This window comes from Malaya genurostris, chromosome 3 (genome assembly GCF_030247185.1).
Source record: "Malaya genurostris strain Urasoe2022 chromosome 3, Malgen_1.1, whole genome shotgun sequence".
In the NCBI taxonomy this organism is placed as follows: domain Eukaryota; kingdom Metazoa; phylum Arthropoda; class Insecta; order Diptera; family Culicidae; genus Malaya; species Malaya genurostris.
This window is the reverse complement of record NC_080572.1, coordinates 186,424,276-186,441,667: the sequence shown is the minus strand read 5'-3', so window position 1 is coordinate 186,441,667 and position 17,392 is coordinate 186,424,276. Positions and strand designations below refer to the sequence as shown.

Here is a 17,392-nt window from a genome sequence, read left to right as displayed (position 1 = left end):
TCAGCTCACGAGCCATTTTTCGGCCACTGCGACGCGGATTTCGTTCAATTCGCTTCTTCACTTTTCGAACCATTTCTGCCGATGTTGCTGTTTTTTTTCGTCCACTTCCTTGACGTCGGGCTACGCTACCAGTATCACGGTAACGAGCGATGGTACGAGACACAAAAGATTTATTCACTTTTAAATGCTGGAGGGCTCTAACGATAGCCACTTGTGGTTTTCCAGCCAAATGCAAAGCAATCACACTATCACACTTGAATTCCATCACAAATAACTTTTTTTCTGAAAAATTCCCACCAAAATGCTTTTGTGCGCTTGTAAATAATATAATGAGCTGTCACTAGAATAAATCTGACAGCTGTGGGACGAGCGGTTTAGAAATGACAGCAGTCTGAAGTTGGTTGCAGTTTTTTCATCTCACCTTGTATGTCGAACCACATCGGTCCGATCATCGGGCCGATTGAGCACGATATCGACCCGATCGTAGCGTTGCAATCGGGCCATCATCGGACAATTCTGTATCATTCACATCTACCACGTCAACCTACATTAAGTTTACATTATACCTTATGATCAAAAAAGAACCGGAATTTTCATTTTAAAATTCCCGCGCTTGTCCAATCGGTAAACTTTTATTCTCTCAACGTTGGCAACACTTTTATACACATTCTGTCAAATTTTGACGCATATCGTACGATTAGTTTTTGTTTGGCGTCTATACAATGAAGTTGAAAAATTTTCGTGTGGCGATTTTTATAATGGATGAAAATTTTGAACAACTTGCGTTCAAATTTTGTGTTGTAAATGGATTTAAGTGTTCCGAAACGTTGAAAATATTACAAAATGCCTTTGGTGAATCGTGTCTAGGAAAAACACAGGCATACGAATGGTATAAACGCTTCAAAGGTGGTCGTACAAGCTTGGATCATGATGAGATCCCTGGCCGCCCAACAACATCTGTTAGTGAAGAAAACATTGAATCGGCGAAGCAAATCGTGTTGCAAAATCGTTCTGTACCGATTAGAGAGATTGCTGTATTGTTGGACATATCTTATGGATCAGCCGAACACATTTTAACTGATGTTTTGGATTTGATACGCGTCGCTTCTCGGCTGGTGCCAAAATAACTGAATTTCATTCAAAAACAGCGTCGTGTTGATGTGGCCAAAGAGATGATTTCCAAAGCAGATAGTGGTCCCACATTCATCGAATGCATCATAACTGGTTATGAGGTGTGGATCTATGAATATGACGTCGAAACCGCACAACAATCGACCGAATGGCGCTTCGAAGGCGAGCCGTTGTTCTAAATTTTCATCCATTATAAAAATCGCCACACGAAAATTTTTCAACTTCTTTGTATAGACGCCAAACAAAAACTAATCGTACGATATGCATCAAAATTTGACAGAATGTGTATAAAAGTGTTGCCAACGTTGAGAGAATAAAAGTTTACCGATTGGACAAGCGCGGGAATTTTAAAATGAAAATTCCGGTTCTTTTTTGATCATAAGGTATATCGCAAGCGCAAAAGATTGAAGAGATAGCAAACATCTCATTATCGAGCCGACATCACCCCGATAGCATGATACAAAGCATCAGACGTTTTGATTTGTTTCGATTATAGAGTTTATAAACTTAAGGTCATTCGCCTCTTCGGGCCAGAAAACCTCTGACCCTAAATTCGGGGTTTAGGATTAAACTCAGCCGCATAAAAGGCATCGGCTAACCCATTACCCTATTCCTTTGGCTTGTTATCTCTTCATTCTTCCATTATTTTGCTTTAGTGATACACAATGTAAAGACTGTCCCAAAAAGTATGGACGCAACCAAAAACCGCAGCCATTTCGCAATGGTTCAGAATCTGTCAATTTTTATAGCTGCATCCTGTTGTTTACACTCTTCTCTAACCACTTGTGCAGTTGTTTATTCGTTTTCATTAGTTTGTTTCGAAAAGCGTGGACTTTCAGCAGAACAAAGTCGAAAAATTGTGTACAAATGGTGCACAGAACGCGGACTGTCACTGAGAAATATAGCAAAAATGAAAGGAGCAAGTGAAAAAGCCGTGCGAAATGCAATCAGGAAATTCGGTGAGGATAACACCTTTGAGGATAAACCGAAAACGGGTCGAAAAAAAGGTCCCTCTAACCTCAGTTGGATAAACGTATACTGAAGGCGTTCGAACAAAAGAAGGAGGTTTCAGTTCGGGATGTGGCCTAAAAAGTGGGCACTTCGAAGTCAAATGTTCTAAAGAACGTTAGAATCTCCGAACCTATAAGAAGCAGAAACAACCAAAACGTAGTCCGAAACAAGAAGCATCGATCAGGCCGAGGGTTCGAAAGCTGTACAATACGATTCTTGCTGGAAATTTGAACTGCATAATCATGGACGACGAAACCTACGTGAAACTCGATTACAAATCCTTGCCGGGACCACAATATTATACGGTGCGAGAAGGGCAAGTGTTAAACCAGTCCGAGACATCTATTGAAATCGAAAAATTTGGTAAGAAAGCTATGATCTGGCAAACAATTTGTAGCTGCGGTAAGATTTCGAAACCCTTCATCACCACTGCTTCAATGAACAACGAAATATACATCAAGGAATGTTTACAAAAACGACTTCTACCCATGATTCGAAGTCACAAGTATCCTGTGGTCTTGTGGCCAGATCTTGCTTCTTGCCACTACTCGAAATCATTCAACAAAAAGAAAAAAAGATTGGAAAAAAGTGTCAAAACTTGTCGCCAAGAAGTCTGTACGGAATTTAATGAGGAACGTTCGCAAGAAGGTGCGCCAGCTAGTCTACAATGGCTAAGTAGCAAATGTTGAGATTAATATTCTGTTGTTGTAGTCTAATATTATCAGTATATCGAATAAAATTTGAATATCTAACACTTGTGAATTATTTACAGTGAAACCAAAGTGCGTCCATACTTTCTGGGACAGTCTTTAGCAATTACAAAATGATTCTTTGTTTCTGCGTTTGCCATTACCTTTGCAAGCATTTGTTATAGCGTCGATTTCCACACACGAATGTTTGGCTTGAGCTTTTCAATAGTTTGGGGTTGGTTGACGTAAACTTTGCTTTTTAGATAACTCTCTAAAAAAGTTGAGATGGTAGGGGGGGGACACTTTGAGTTAACACAGAACGATTGTTTTCGATTAAAAGTGTCACTATTTCAGCGTGTTGTTTAAGTGTGAAGCTATCCAGAGCAACAATTATACTGATTTGACTTTTCCAAAACATATCTGATTCAATCGCTCGGTTGGTAAATGTAAAAGTTATTCAGCGTTTACATACCCACAATAAAGATGGAGCACCCTGTATGTTCGCAAAATTTGTTTTAAATTAGATTTATCTACCGGTTCCGAAATGACAGGGTTGTGAGCATCAAAAACACATACATGCGATGGTACAAAAGAAGAAAACACAACACCGCCTCTACGAACGAAGCACGCTGTGCTGTGTTTGATTCATACTCGCGGTAAAGAAAACGGAAACCGACACCGAAGTTCGGTCACTTTACAGGCAGTATGGCTGATGCGCAGAAGATTTTTTCGGATGCGTCACAATGGATTGAAATTTTTTTGAAAAGACATGCGTGGGACTTCCATGTTTTACATAAGTATAGGAAATTTTTTGCAGCCGGTATAATTACAATGATAACAGTAATAGTAAAAACACAATCACAAAGCATATTTTATGTTGCTGGATCAAAAGTTTTACCCTATAATATGAATTTCATATACAAAAGTAACATGAGCTTTCACTCGTTTAATTTGTTTAATCGAAATAGTGCAAATGTAAATCAACCAGCTTGAAGTGAAACAAAGTCATTGGGCCGTATGAATAAAACGTAGCATGCTTGAATTTCGGTAGTAAATGCTACGTGTGGATCACGTTCATGTCAAAACATGCTACAAACTGTAGTATTTACTACAAGTTTTCGGTAGGTAGCTCTAGAAGTTACTACTGGTGTGTTTGCTGATAAAGTGAAGTACAGAAATTAAAAAAGTTTTTTTTACAGATATAAGTACGTTTCTTGCTTTGTGCATGCTTATGCCAGCTCTTCCGGCTCTGTGTCGATACGGTATGCAATAAATGCTTAAATTTGGAAGTAGCATTAACTACATGTTCGAACTTGTTTTTTATTCATACAAAACCGCGTTATACTCTGTGGACTTTGTTTTTGAGAAGATACTACAAACAACAGACTTTACTACATTTTATTCATACGGCCCCTTTTCATAGACACAACTTATACAAAGGTTATATGCACATAGTTAGAATTAGCGGCAATAGTAAAATGATTCTATCGCAATTATCAACTGCCTGTATAGAATCGGATAGCGAAACGAGAATAAGCGACCGTTTGATGCTTCAGAGAGAATCCCCACAGCAGCGTGCTAACCTTTGATTCTCAGACAAGTCATCGAGAGAAATTCGTTCTCGCACTGGTGTCGATTCTATGTTAAATGAGCCATGCCGGGTTTTTGTTGTTGCGATGATATCCGTCTCTCTTTAATGGCACTGATTCAATCGTGTGAAGAGTTGCCAGTGAGCGGCTCTTTGATACGATGAAAGCCATCCTTGAGGGTACCTTCAACATTTGTTCGAGTTGGAGCGAAATTCGTTATAAACTAATGTCGTTTTCGCTTGAGAAAACTGAAACTGACCCAGGGTAGTTTCATCAAACAAACACTTTTCACGAAACTGTGTTTATTTCGCACTTAGCAACGGAGGTTTGAGCAAACCTGATATAACAACCCGGTTCGAAACTGACTCGATTTTCAGTTCCACAACGTTAAAACTAGGTTCGAAACTAGCTTCAAACAAACGGTTTGACAGCAGGGTTTAGGTTTGGTATCAAGCGAAAACGACATACCTAAGTAATCCTCTAGAGGCATTGTAGGGAGATACCTTATCAGCACTATGATGAGAAATTGGTACACTTCATTCAATACATCTACCGTGGGTAATTGAAATGTGTAGACACATTTTCACACTCATTTCTCACCAGATAGCGCATTTTGGTGTCACTGACAGGTCTTTTACGGCAACTGGTTTCTGCACGGAACCACAAAACTACCTAATTTTGAGTATTTTTCACCAATCTTCGGGGTTCCGTTCAGTAAGCTAATTTTAGGTAAGCAAAAATATACCGAAAAGTCAGTTGTATCTACTCTCTAGTGAGATATATTTGAATCGTATTGACTTAATTTCAAATTAAATAGGGTTTGCTAAATTTTAGCTTTATTGAAAGAAACTCTTGCTGTTTGATGGTTTTGTCGCTTGTGTTTTAACAACAATGGAAATAGCTAATGGAACTCATAATTAATTAAAAAGAAGTCAAACCCATTGGTAGTTTTTATTTTCAGTGTAGATGTTTCTGCTTTATGGTTTTACTCAACTCGATCAAAGCAAGCAGCGTTACGATTCGAGCACCCCCGTCATTTGCGTTTGTTTACGATGCAAGTCTCACACCAAATTAAAACGAGCCGCGTGCTCCACTCGTAGTGTCTAGTGCGAAAGGAAGAGAACGATACTTTACTACGCGACCAGCAATATTTGAATAATCGCAACGCTTGAATTTTTCTTTTTTTTTCGCTGGCGGTACGATTTGTCCCCAGCCAGTTGCCAATCTCCCCACCTCACGCGGTTCGCGGCTTAGTCAGCCAGTTGTTGTTACACGCTCAATCACTCACGCCCATAATCACAATTCACAGTACGTATGATTGATCCAACCAGTCCCCCACTGATTCAGTTCTATTTCGCGTTTTACAGATCCCAGACGTTGCCACGATGGAACCCGCGGACAATTCCAGCTACAAACGACTGATATGTAAGTACGATGCAAATTTATACCCATAATAAAACATTCGCACGAAAGCATGCCGAAAATTTCACCCCAAGCCAACAGATATAATCCAATTTTGCACTGTTCATAGTTTGAGACAGCACGCCGAATAATCCATCCACTTTTACATTCACCTGCGGGTGTAGGTGGGTTGTGCAAGTTCCCCACTCCGCACACCACCCGCCACAAGTAAGTGCGGACGCAAGTAAAGCTCCTTCACTTACCTACTCACATTAATTTTAACCTGCGAGACACATTTGCATTAGCAAGGTTACTGCCGAAGCTTGGAAGCTAACAAATTGAAGCATCCTTTCACAGGTTAGACGATGAGAATCTGTTTGCCGGTTGGTGGAAAGAAACCATAAACCTCGAAAGCATGGGCCTTATGTAGACGACAATGCATCATTTCCATGTTTTCCCATCTGGCCTTGCAGTAAATTGCTGTCGGTTTGTGTAAGTGATATCTCAACGCGAAGCATAGCCACATCGAGTGCTGCTTGCCATAGGTAGTTTTGCAGTGACGTCATAACGTGTGTGGATCGGATTGTTGTTGTTGTTGTTTTTGTTTTCAAACGATTAATTCAAAGCATAAACAAGTATTGTTAGCTACGTAGAAAAATGTTGTGCCAGAAACAGCTAGCATTTAGTGCAACAAATCAATCGCGATAAAATCAAAAATGGCATAGCCCATATTATCCGGGTGTGTGAATATTTAAATTATAATAATTGAATAAAATACTAGGTACTGCGACATAGGCGTCAACACAACAAAACAAACGATAAGTGCGTGCATCGTATGCGAGTAAATGTGGAATAAACTTGTGTGGATTAGCGCAAAAAAAAAAATAGTGCAGTGGCGTCGGTGGTCGATCTAAACTTACCGTGTAGGTGTTGTGAAGTGATGCAAAGTTAGTTAGTTATTATTAAATTAAAAACAATTAATCGAATTAAAATCAAATTATAGAGCCTTGATGCTTAGTAAAACCGGTCGATTTGAGATCTGGAAAATTCAGGAAATCAGTAGTAAAAAAAGGTGTTGAAATAAAAATGTTCGAGCCCCGTATGTTCGAGCCGCGTATGTTCGAGCCCCGACCTGGAAGGATTCTTAGTGTCAGTAGGATCCATAATACTAGCCATGCAATGATTCTGTACACTAAGAATCGGCTGCGAAGTCTGTTGAAACAGAAAGGCCAAATTCCACAAAAGGAATGTAATGCCAGGACTTTGCTTTGAATGTATACAAGGTGTAGGTAAAAGGGTTTTTTCGAGATTCGAAGTGGTTAAAAAATTACACTCGAAAAAATAGGGTAAGGGCTCCCTATTTCATCTCATTTGTAAGGACGTCGCCTTCAAACCCCGATTTAGCCACTAAAATCACTATAACTATTTCATATTACTGCTTCATTCGCCTTGCTCCACATTGAGAATTGATTCACATTTCTTGAAAATTTAACTAATATTCATGAAACAGCTAAAAACACTTATGATGTGTTCACTACTCTGCTACTAATTTCATCTCAAAGGATTTTTATCCATCCTATAAATTAATAATGGCGACAGCAATCAAAACAAAATATTCCACTATTACACTCTCAGGTTCAAACGGTCAGAATTCTTCTTAAAAATGGCCTAATGCAAACTATGAGACAACACACGATATTTTGAGAACCAGTTTGAAATCATTTCAACGTTTAAAAATTTTTCGGTCGTTTCCGTTACCTTTCGTTTTAAATTTGAAATTTTATTGCAAAGTGAACTTTAAATAAAACCAAAAACGGAATTGTTATTATTTAGGCATTAGTACTTCTTAAAACAAAATGCAGAGTAAGAGATGCCATTTATACAAATTTATCTGTATTGTATAGATTTTTGCGTTCGCATACTAATTTAAATCAATGTACAGATTTTTTACAGATTTCCTAAATTTTATACAGATTTGTACAGGTTTATAAAAAGTGAGAAGTAAAAAATTAGACTTTTCTCTCTGAGTATTTATTAGTATTTGATTTCGGTGATTCTTTAAAAGTTAATTAATCAACGCTAAAGTAGAAATCTTTTATGCAGATAGTTGATTATGATTAACACCATTTTATTAGTGAAAACAGATAGAGCAGATATAGGCTTTCTATGCAAAGTAATACATATTTTCTATGAATATATCTGGCATCTCTGTGCACAGCCGATGAAACATACACACTTCACAGCGTTATGTTGACGTATAGCGGAATGAAACCAGTGCTACTAGATTTGCCACAATGGTTTTTTCAATAGTATTTAACACGCTCTTTCTGGTAATATTCGAAGCTGAAACAGTTTTATTGAAATATAAATATCAACAATATAATTAAACTAATTTCACGGATAACAAAAACTTGTAATATTATGAGATAACTTGGCAACTTTGCGAAACCAAATGAGATGAAAACAAAGCGCAATCAAGTGAACTAAGTGGAAAACTTTCATCTCATTTTTTTAAGACTTTTATTGCTAGTCGGGTAATTTTTGAAGTTTTTAATCGTTAATTAAACAAGTGGCAAGTGAACATTACTAATTATTAAGTCATCCAGCATTCAATGGTAGTGTAATTGTGCGAAATAGTGATCATGTTTTGAGACGAATCGATTAGTAGATAATCAGAAACATGACGAACTGTAAATCTTGAGACGAAAATGTGTCCTAAATTGAAAAGTGAGTTTATTTTAAATGAAAAAAAAAAAAACGATCACCGAAGAATTTAAAACCATTTCTTTCAATGGGAAAGTGTGACAATAGCTTTTATAATCATTTTAAAACATTTCACAGTTTGGTTGAGGTAGGTTGGAAAATATTATTCATGTTCAAAGTAATGAGGTGACGGGATCAGATGGAAATAGGAGCTCAGATGAAATAGGGAGCTGTTACCCTACGTATTCCAACTTTTGGATACGTTTTTCTCAACTTTTGATATCTCGAAAACTATTTTACTTGTATTCTCCTCAGTAATATTGAAAAAAAAACTGCTCATTAAATAGAAACCGGGAAGTTTGTTCGGGTGCCAACAAGCAATATTTTCGAGCCAACATAAGAATATTGTGAGTGTATGTGCATATGACAAATAATGTCACTCAATTTTCTCAGAGATAGCTGAACCGATTTCACAATCTCAGATTCAAATGTAAGGTCTTATGGTCCCATGGACTGCTATTTATTGTTATCCCTATCCGGTTTCCGGTTCCGGTATTACAGGGTGATATTCACCAAAAAGAGTTAAAAAATAGTCACACACGTTTCTCAGAGATGGCTGAGCCGATTTTCACAAACTTAGATTCAAATGAAGACATAAGAGCTTCATACAATTTAAATCAATTTCATTTGGATCGGACTTCCGGTTGCAGAGTTACATGGAAATATGCGCATATATATGAAAAAATGCGCACTCAATTTTCTCGGAAATTTCTATACCGATTTTCACAAACTAAAAAACAAATAAAAGATCTTGAAGTTTTTTTAAAATTCCCCGAAAAGTTGATCCAGATCCGACTTCCGGTTCCGATATTACAGTGCACTATGGTCCGAAACGAGAAATTAGCGTGACGAAAATATTTTCACTATTAAATATTAGTTTTTTGTAGTTGGTGTCTTCACAAAACTTGTTTGTGATCAAATGGCGCTCTTTTCGATGAAAAAAGTTACTAGGGTGGTCCTCATTTAGATTGAAAACTGAAATCTAACTTTCTTAATTGAACTCAAAAATGATTTTGTTGTACAATAAATTTGTAGGAAATTTAATTTTGAGCAGCTTTGCTGAAAAAACCACCTCTCTAGCTTGTTATTTGATCGAGTTACATCAATTTTTCCGAGAATAAGAGGGTGGCTCCTGAAAAACACTTTTTGTATACTAACTTTTTTATGAAACATTCTACAGAAAAGTTGTCTTCAGAAAAGTGATTAAACTAATTTTTGCGCACAATTTTGTTCAACCAAGCTGTCAAAGTTTTCAAACCGCCATATAGAATGACAATAGGTACAACACCGGTACGTGCAACGTGAAAGAAGAAAACAACACGAACGATGCGTGCGATTGTTCTATTTCCTGCCGCTATAAGCAAAACTAAACGGTTACAGATGTCAATAAATATTTCAAAGTTAAATTCGCATCAAATTCAGCTATTCTATGAAGGACCGTAAGCCATACAAAGGACTATTCTATAAAGGACCGTAAGCCCAGTTGACTACGGTTCGTTTGATTCTACGTTTAAGAAAATGATTTTCCAAGTTGCGGGGAAAAGAAGATTTTTACCACTATTTCCAGTTCTTCCGGCACCGGATTCCGAGAGCCGGATATATCCGATGTAGGTTTGTGTGGTTTCAAACTTTTTGAAAAATTAGATCATCTTTACATCTGTTTGTATGAAGGCAAACTTTTGAATTTGCAGTTTTTTTCAGTCATCACCCTGTAATTCTGGAACCGGAAGTCAGATGCATACCAAATTTTAAAAAAATCTATGGAACAATAGCACCTTTCATTTGAGTCTAAGTTTGTGGAATTTGGTTCAGCCATCGCGGAGAAAAGTGAGTGCATATTTTTCTCTCCCACACACAGACATTCTGCGTACTCGATAAACTGAGGCCTCCGTTCAAAAGTCAGTTTTAACAGTATTTGCATAGCCTTTCTATATGAGAAAGGTAAAAAACAAAAAAAAATTTGGTTAGAAATACATTTCTTCTGAAAAATATTTTTTCATATTGCAAGGTTTGCACTTTTAGAGAAACATAATTTTTCCAACAAAAACCGTTTTCTTGTCCAGACTGCACTGGGAGCGGGTCATTTCGCCGAATGCCATTCCGACCGAAAGTCGTTTCGCCGAAGAGGTCATTTCGCCGAAAGACTTATTTCGCCGAAAGGGTTATTTCGCCGGAAGGGTCATTTCGCCGAAAGGGTCATTTCGCCGAAATGCCGTCGGAAGCGGCGGCCTTTTGCATACAAACCTGTAACCGCCTCGTTTGGCCGGTCTACTCAAAACTTGGTTTCTTTCCTTCAGTTAGGTCCGAACGAGCGGTAGCGAAGTCGGATAGCAGATGAACAAAACGATGTGGCGGAGCCACATTCGATATTTTTTTCCTTTGCATTCAGTTATCGGGAAATACCACAAAAAATTACCCGATAGATATTCTAATGAAGTCAACAAGTTTTCTTGAAAAGACTATGACTCGTTCCGAAGACTATGAAAAAAAAAATCATACAAGTCTTTCTGGATTATTTCAGAAGTACGATTGTAGTTCAACAAAACGGGAGTAAACATTATCTCACATAAAGAGATGGCTTTTCTGTCAATTGTTTTCTTGTCAAAACATTTAACGCCAACGTTTCGAAGGTTATACCTTCATTTTCAGGGAAACTGTCTTCAACCATATTGGACGAAAAATATGAGTAGTCGTTTTTCCCTGAAGATGAAGGTGTAACCTTCGAAACGTTGGCCGTTAACGAAAAATAATTGTTTTGACGAGAAACCAATTAACCAAAAAACCATCTCTTTATTTGAAACAACATTAATTCATGTGTCTTTATTTCAAATCAATTCCAATCACGATATGAAGACTATTGAAGAATTCGACGAAATTACGTTTTACACTTTTTGACCACTATTTCCGTACTTTTGAAACCGGGAACTTAAAACCAGTATAGCCGAAGTCGGTTGGTTTAGTAAGTAACTAATGTAGCCTACAATTTGAATCAGTTTTAAGACAAATCTAGAAGAATTTTACCCTATTTTGCATCGTCGCTTTAAATAACGGTGTGAAATTCAATAGCAACCTATGGGACTATAAGATTGTTTATTTTATATTTTATGAGTGACATTATTCGACACATACTCACACACATACACGCACATACACATACATTGCTCAGCTGGATGAACTTTGTCGAATGATAAAGAACACTTAGCTCTCTGAGCCAATTTTCACTAGTCAATTTTTCAAGAGATTACATAAACATTCTATATGAGAAAGGCAATAAGTATACTTTAATAGAAAAGCATCGTTATCATGATCTTGTAATAACACTTACAAGTAGGTACAAATTTCATAATAGAATTAGAAATTTACATTTTTTCCACCTGAAAAATATAAATTTAAATGTGGCAACCTTACACGTTACACGAAATTGAACAAAGCACGCTGCGAACGGAGCAAAGCCGCACGTCGCGTACTAGTTTTGCATCGTCTTTTTGAATGACGATTTGAATGTTTTAACACTCATCGCCCTATAACGTCGGAACCGGAAGTCGGATCGGAATGAAATTGCACAGTATATTTAAAGACAATGAGAGCTTTAATATGAATCATGATTTGTGAAAATCGGCTTAACTGTTGCTGATAAATCGAAGTGAGTTTCGTTTTTGGAGATTTTCTTCACTATTATCGGTGCTTTAGGAAGCGGAAACCTGGGAATAGTAGTCCCAAAGTAGTGTTATATATTTACTAACTAACAAGATCTGGCAACTAGATAAATTCAGCAGTAAGTTTTATAAAAATGTGCACCTCGTTTCGCCATCGCTTGTGAAAAAATACTCTTGGAATTGAACATTTTCACTAATCGCACTGTAATCCCGGAACCAGAAGTCGGATCTGGATCAACTTTCCGGGTACTTTTTAAAGAATTTCAAGACCTTTTATTTGCTTCTTAGTTTGTGAAAATCGGTTAAGAAATTTCTGAGAAAATTTATTGCACATTTTCTCATAAATTTGCACATATTTCCTTGTAATTCCGGAACCGGAAGTCGGATCAAAATGAAACTCAGAAAAATTGTGTGAGACCATGAGACCTTTCATTTTAATCTATTACCGTTAGCCCGAGAGCTGATACAGAGTCGCCCAAACAGTTTTTAATGTGTTCGTTTTAGCAACCTGGGGTCGCTCTAGATCGGACTCCAATCGCGTAGTTTGGGGTCGCACCACGCATTCATGCTTTTGTTTAGTTTTTCTTTTTTACATGAGTTGTTGTTTAGGGCGCGTACCACGTGTTCGTTTTACTCGGAGTCAGAGTCGCCCCCGTGTAGATTCAAAAACGAAAACGGTATAAGTTTGTGAAATAGGTTCAGCCATCTCTGAGAAAATCGAGTGACATTACACACACAGACATTTTGTGATCTCAACGAACTGAGTCGGATGGTATATGACACTCTGCCCTCCGGGCCTCGGTTATAAAGTCGGGTTTCACACACGGAACGACCGAAATTAGCTCTGCGCCTAATTCGTATTACTGTTTTTGAATTAGTTGATTTTAACAACAAAATTTCCAAAATAACTATAAAATTAGTTAAAATTGAGAATTTACTTTGCTGAAAAAACTCTTAGTTTTAGAGAATGTGTTTAGTTGGTGAATATCCTGGACTCAAACCAGCAATATTTCAATCCAACACGAAATTCTCATTGACAACTAATTTTGTTATTAAAATCAGAAAATTTGTTTCTATTTATCTATCACCATCATTACTGAAGGACAGCACAAAAAACCAAAACTGAAATGGGTATTATTAACAAGTTTATTAGCCAAAAACTCATGAGAAGTGTCAAAGCAAAACAATCCATTAAAAAGCTAAAAAGGACAGTCTTATTGAAACTGCTTGAACATTGTTTTGATGTTTTTCGCATGTGTTCGATATATCTTTATTTAAATTTCTAAACCGATATGTAAAAATGTCGTAAACTGTTAGTGGAAATCGTATTTATTTAGAATTTGTGCGCACTTGAAGCGATTGTGCGTAATAATGTTTTTACGCGGAACAGTGAAGTGAATTTCGAATGTTTCACTCTAATTGTGATGAAGTTTTTTTGTATCTTCAAACCTTCCGAGCTGCGCCGTCCGGTGTACTATTTGTATTCGGTTTTTGTTTTCCGAGTGCTCAAAGTTTTCTGTGCGAATGAAGAAACAGTGATTTAGAAGAAAAAAAATTCAAAAAGATGTTTACGTTTCGTTTATGTCTTTTTCTCCAACACAACATCGTATTTATACCTGCCAATATAGAAAAGACAACCGCGTCTGAATATTTTTCGGCAGTAGTGTGCCATCTAGTGGCTAGTAGTCATTAAGGTGTTACCGTTTCGGTGACAGGGCGCCATATAGCTGCAGATTGCAGAAGCCAATTCAACCATTCATATTGGTTGAAAACAACATTATATTTCTTTAATTCAACTAAAAAATTAGTTGACTGGATATGAAGTGTGCCTTAGCTAAGAAATGACAGTACGTTTATTTTGTGAATTCAACTAAAAAAAATAGTCATTTCAACAAATATTTTATTATTATTAAGGGAATGAGAATAAAAAATCTAAATCAGCAAAAGTAAGATTTTTTTAGTTGTCTCAAAAAATAACTAACTAAAATCAGCAAATCAACTAAATTTTTCGCGAAAATGCTGATTTCGGTCGTTCCGTGCAGCGATTGCATAATCTTTCTATATGAGAATGGCAAAAAATACTACCCATGCACCCCACGCGTTCAAAATTTATCTATTTACTTCTAAATAATAAAAAGTGGTACCAAAATCGGAAATGTGCAAAAAATTTGTTTCAAAACTACATTTTGGTTACAATACATCAAAATTGCATGTAAATTCATTTTCTGAAATTTGAAAAAAATTGTAAATCTGCCTGACAATACCTGAAATATTTCTGATTTTTTTTTTCAAATTTTTCAGTGAAGCGATTTCTTTAGGAATTAAACCACCCTATATCCGTTAATATGGCAGTTGAAGAAGTGGCGTTTTGTAAAAATTGTCTCCAGTTCAAGCTTTTTAAATATGATATTCCTACACGGAACGACCGAAATTAGCTCTGCGACTAATTCGTATAACTGTTTATGAATTAGTTGATTTTAACAACAAAATTTCCAAAATAACTATAAAATTAGTTGAAACTGAGAATTTATTTTGCTGAAAAAAACTTTTATTTATAGAGAATGAGTTTAGTTGGCGAATATCCTGGACACAAACCAGCAATATTTCAATCCAACACGAAATTCTCATTGACAACTAATTTTGTTATTAATATCAGACAATTCGTTTTTATTTATCTATCACCATCATTACTGAAGGACAGCACAAAGAAAACAAAAATGAAATTGGTTTTATTAACAAGTTTATTAGCCAAAAACGCATGAGAAGTGTCAAAGCAAAACAATTCATTAAAAAGCTACAAATGAAGTCTTGTTGAAACTGTTTGCAAATTGTTTGGATGTTTTTCGCATGTGTTACGATATTTTTTTTTCATAAATACGTTTATTTCATAGGCAATATACATAAGTTTTTCTTCGCCGTGGCATCCACAATACATAGTAGTTTAAACCTAATACATTTCGAATATCATATTAGTATGTTGGTACTCATTAGTTAATCTAAACACTGTTTTTATCAAGCGAGTTGCTATTTTAATTACATTAAATAAAATACATTTATTTTGTACATGATCTTATAACTATTTCAGGATTGTTTGTATCAGTTCACCACTTATATTCAATATCCTATAGTTGGCTATTGGTTGAACTCATGGAAGAGAAAACAGTTTAACATAAAATAAAATTTAAATTGGAACTCCAATGGATTTAATGAAATGATAAAGAAGTTTCATGTATGGAAGGTCACGACAAGCAAGAATGTCGCGAACTGGGACATTGGATAGTCTACCTTGGGTACGCAAGGAATTTATTAGTTGAGATCTGACATCACGAAACTCCACGCATGTCCAAACAACATGGTCAATATCGCGGTAACCTTCGCCGCAAGCACAATGATTAGTCTCGGAAAGTCCAATTCGAAGGAGATGTGCATCTAACGTGTAGTGATTGGACATGAGTCTGGACATCACACGAATGAAATCTCTACTCACATCCAGTCCCCTGAACCATGCCTTTGTCGATATTTTAGGAATAATTGAGTGCATCCACCGACCCAGATCATCTTTATCCCAAGAAGCTTGCCAGCTGGCAAGTGTTCTTTGGCGAGACGCGCTATAGAATTCGTTGAAAGCAATCGGTCTCTCATAAATTTCACCCTCAATAGCACCACGTTTGGCTAAAATATCGGCTCTTTCATTGCCTGGAATGGAGCAATGAGCCGGAACCCAAACTATTGTGATTAGATAATTATTATTCAATATGTCGTTCAGACACTGTTTTATTTTACCCAAGAAAAACGGTTCATTTTTGCCAGCAGCGTTTGAGCGAATGGCTTCAATTGCACTCAGACTATCTGTGAAGAGGAAATAATGGTTTGGAGATAATGTGACGATTACATTCAAGCTATAATGAACTGCTGCTAACTCTGCTATATAAACAGATGCAGGTTCTTGAAGCTTGAATGAGGCCGAAACATTATTGTTGAACATACCAAACCCTGTCGCTTCTTCCATTCGCGATCCGTCCGTGTAAAACATTTTCTCAGAGTTAATATGCCTGAACTTACTTGAAAATATTTTTGGGATTTCCATAGAGCGTAGGTGGTCCGGGATTCCACGCACTTCGCGCTGCATGGATGTGTCGAAAAATAAAGTTGAGTCAGGTACATTTAGGAGGCTGACACGGATAGGAATATATCTTGAAGGGTTGATTTCCTGTGACATATGGTTAAAATATACTGTCATGAATTTTGTTTGAGATCGAAGCTCGACTAGTCGTTCGAAATTATTAATTACCATGGGATTCAGCACATCACATCTTATTAGCAGGCGTGATGAAAGCTCCCAAAATCGATCTTTTAATGGAAGAACTCCCGCCAGAACTTCAAGACTCATTGTATGTGTCGAATGCATGCAGCCTAAAGCAATTCGCAAACAACGGTACTGAATTCGCTCAAGTTTGATAATATGAGAATTTGCAGCGGAACGAAAACAAACGCATCCATATTCCATCACTGAAAGTATCGTTGTCTGATACAATTTTATTAGATCTTGCGGATGAGCACCCCACCAAGACCCTGTTATTGTTCGAAGAAAATTTACTCTTTGTTGGCATTTCGTTATCAGATACCTAATGTGTCCTCCCCACGTGCATTTGGAATCAAACCACACCCCGAGGTATTTGAAAGTCAAAACCTGTTCGATTATTCTTCCCATCATATGAAGCTGAAGTTGCGCGGGATCATGCTTTTTTGAAAAGACGACCAGCTCTGTTTTCTCCGCAGAGAATTCGATACCAAGATGAACAGCCCAAACGGACAATTTATCTAAGGTATCTTGCAATGGTTTTTGCAGATCAATAGCTTTGGATCCAGTAACTGAAACCACGCCATCATCTGCCAATTGTCTTAGTGTACATGGGGTTACTAGACAGCTGTCAATGTCATTCACGTAAAAATTATAGAGGAGCGGACTGAGGCATGAGCCTTGCGGGAGACCCATGTAGCTAATTCTGATTGTTGCCAAATCGCCATGTGAAAAATGCATGCGTTTCTCTGACAAAAGGTTGTGCAAATAATTATTTATAACCGCTGGGAGTCCATGTTGGTGGAGCTTGTCTGAAAGAACATCAATGGAAACTGAATCAAATGCTCCTTT

The 17,392-nt window shown here is 37.0% G+C and overlaps 1 protein-coding gene across 6 annotated transcripts in view; it reads left to right on the top strand.

The window, feature by feature from the left end:
* The window catches only part of LOC131439090 (uncharacterized), a 607,248-nt gene that overhangs the window by 415,564 nt on the left and 174,292 nt on the right, over positions 1 to 17,392 (top strand). For 5 of the 6 annotated variants that reach the window (XM_058609700.1, XM_058609699.1, XM_058609698.1 and 2 more), the window contains one exon: positions 5,788 to 5,845. In XM_058609700.1, the coding sequence (XP_058465683.1) occupies positions 5,788 to 5,845 (58 nt within the window). Of the gene's footprint in view, positions 1 to 5,534; positions 5,729 to 5,787; positions 5,846 to 17,392 lie in introns of those variants that run through there. The other variant, XM_058609701.1, reaches the window with a different exon arrangement.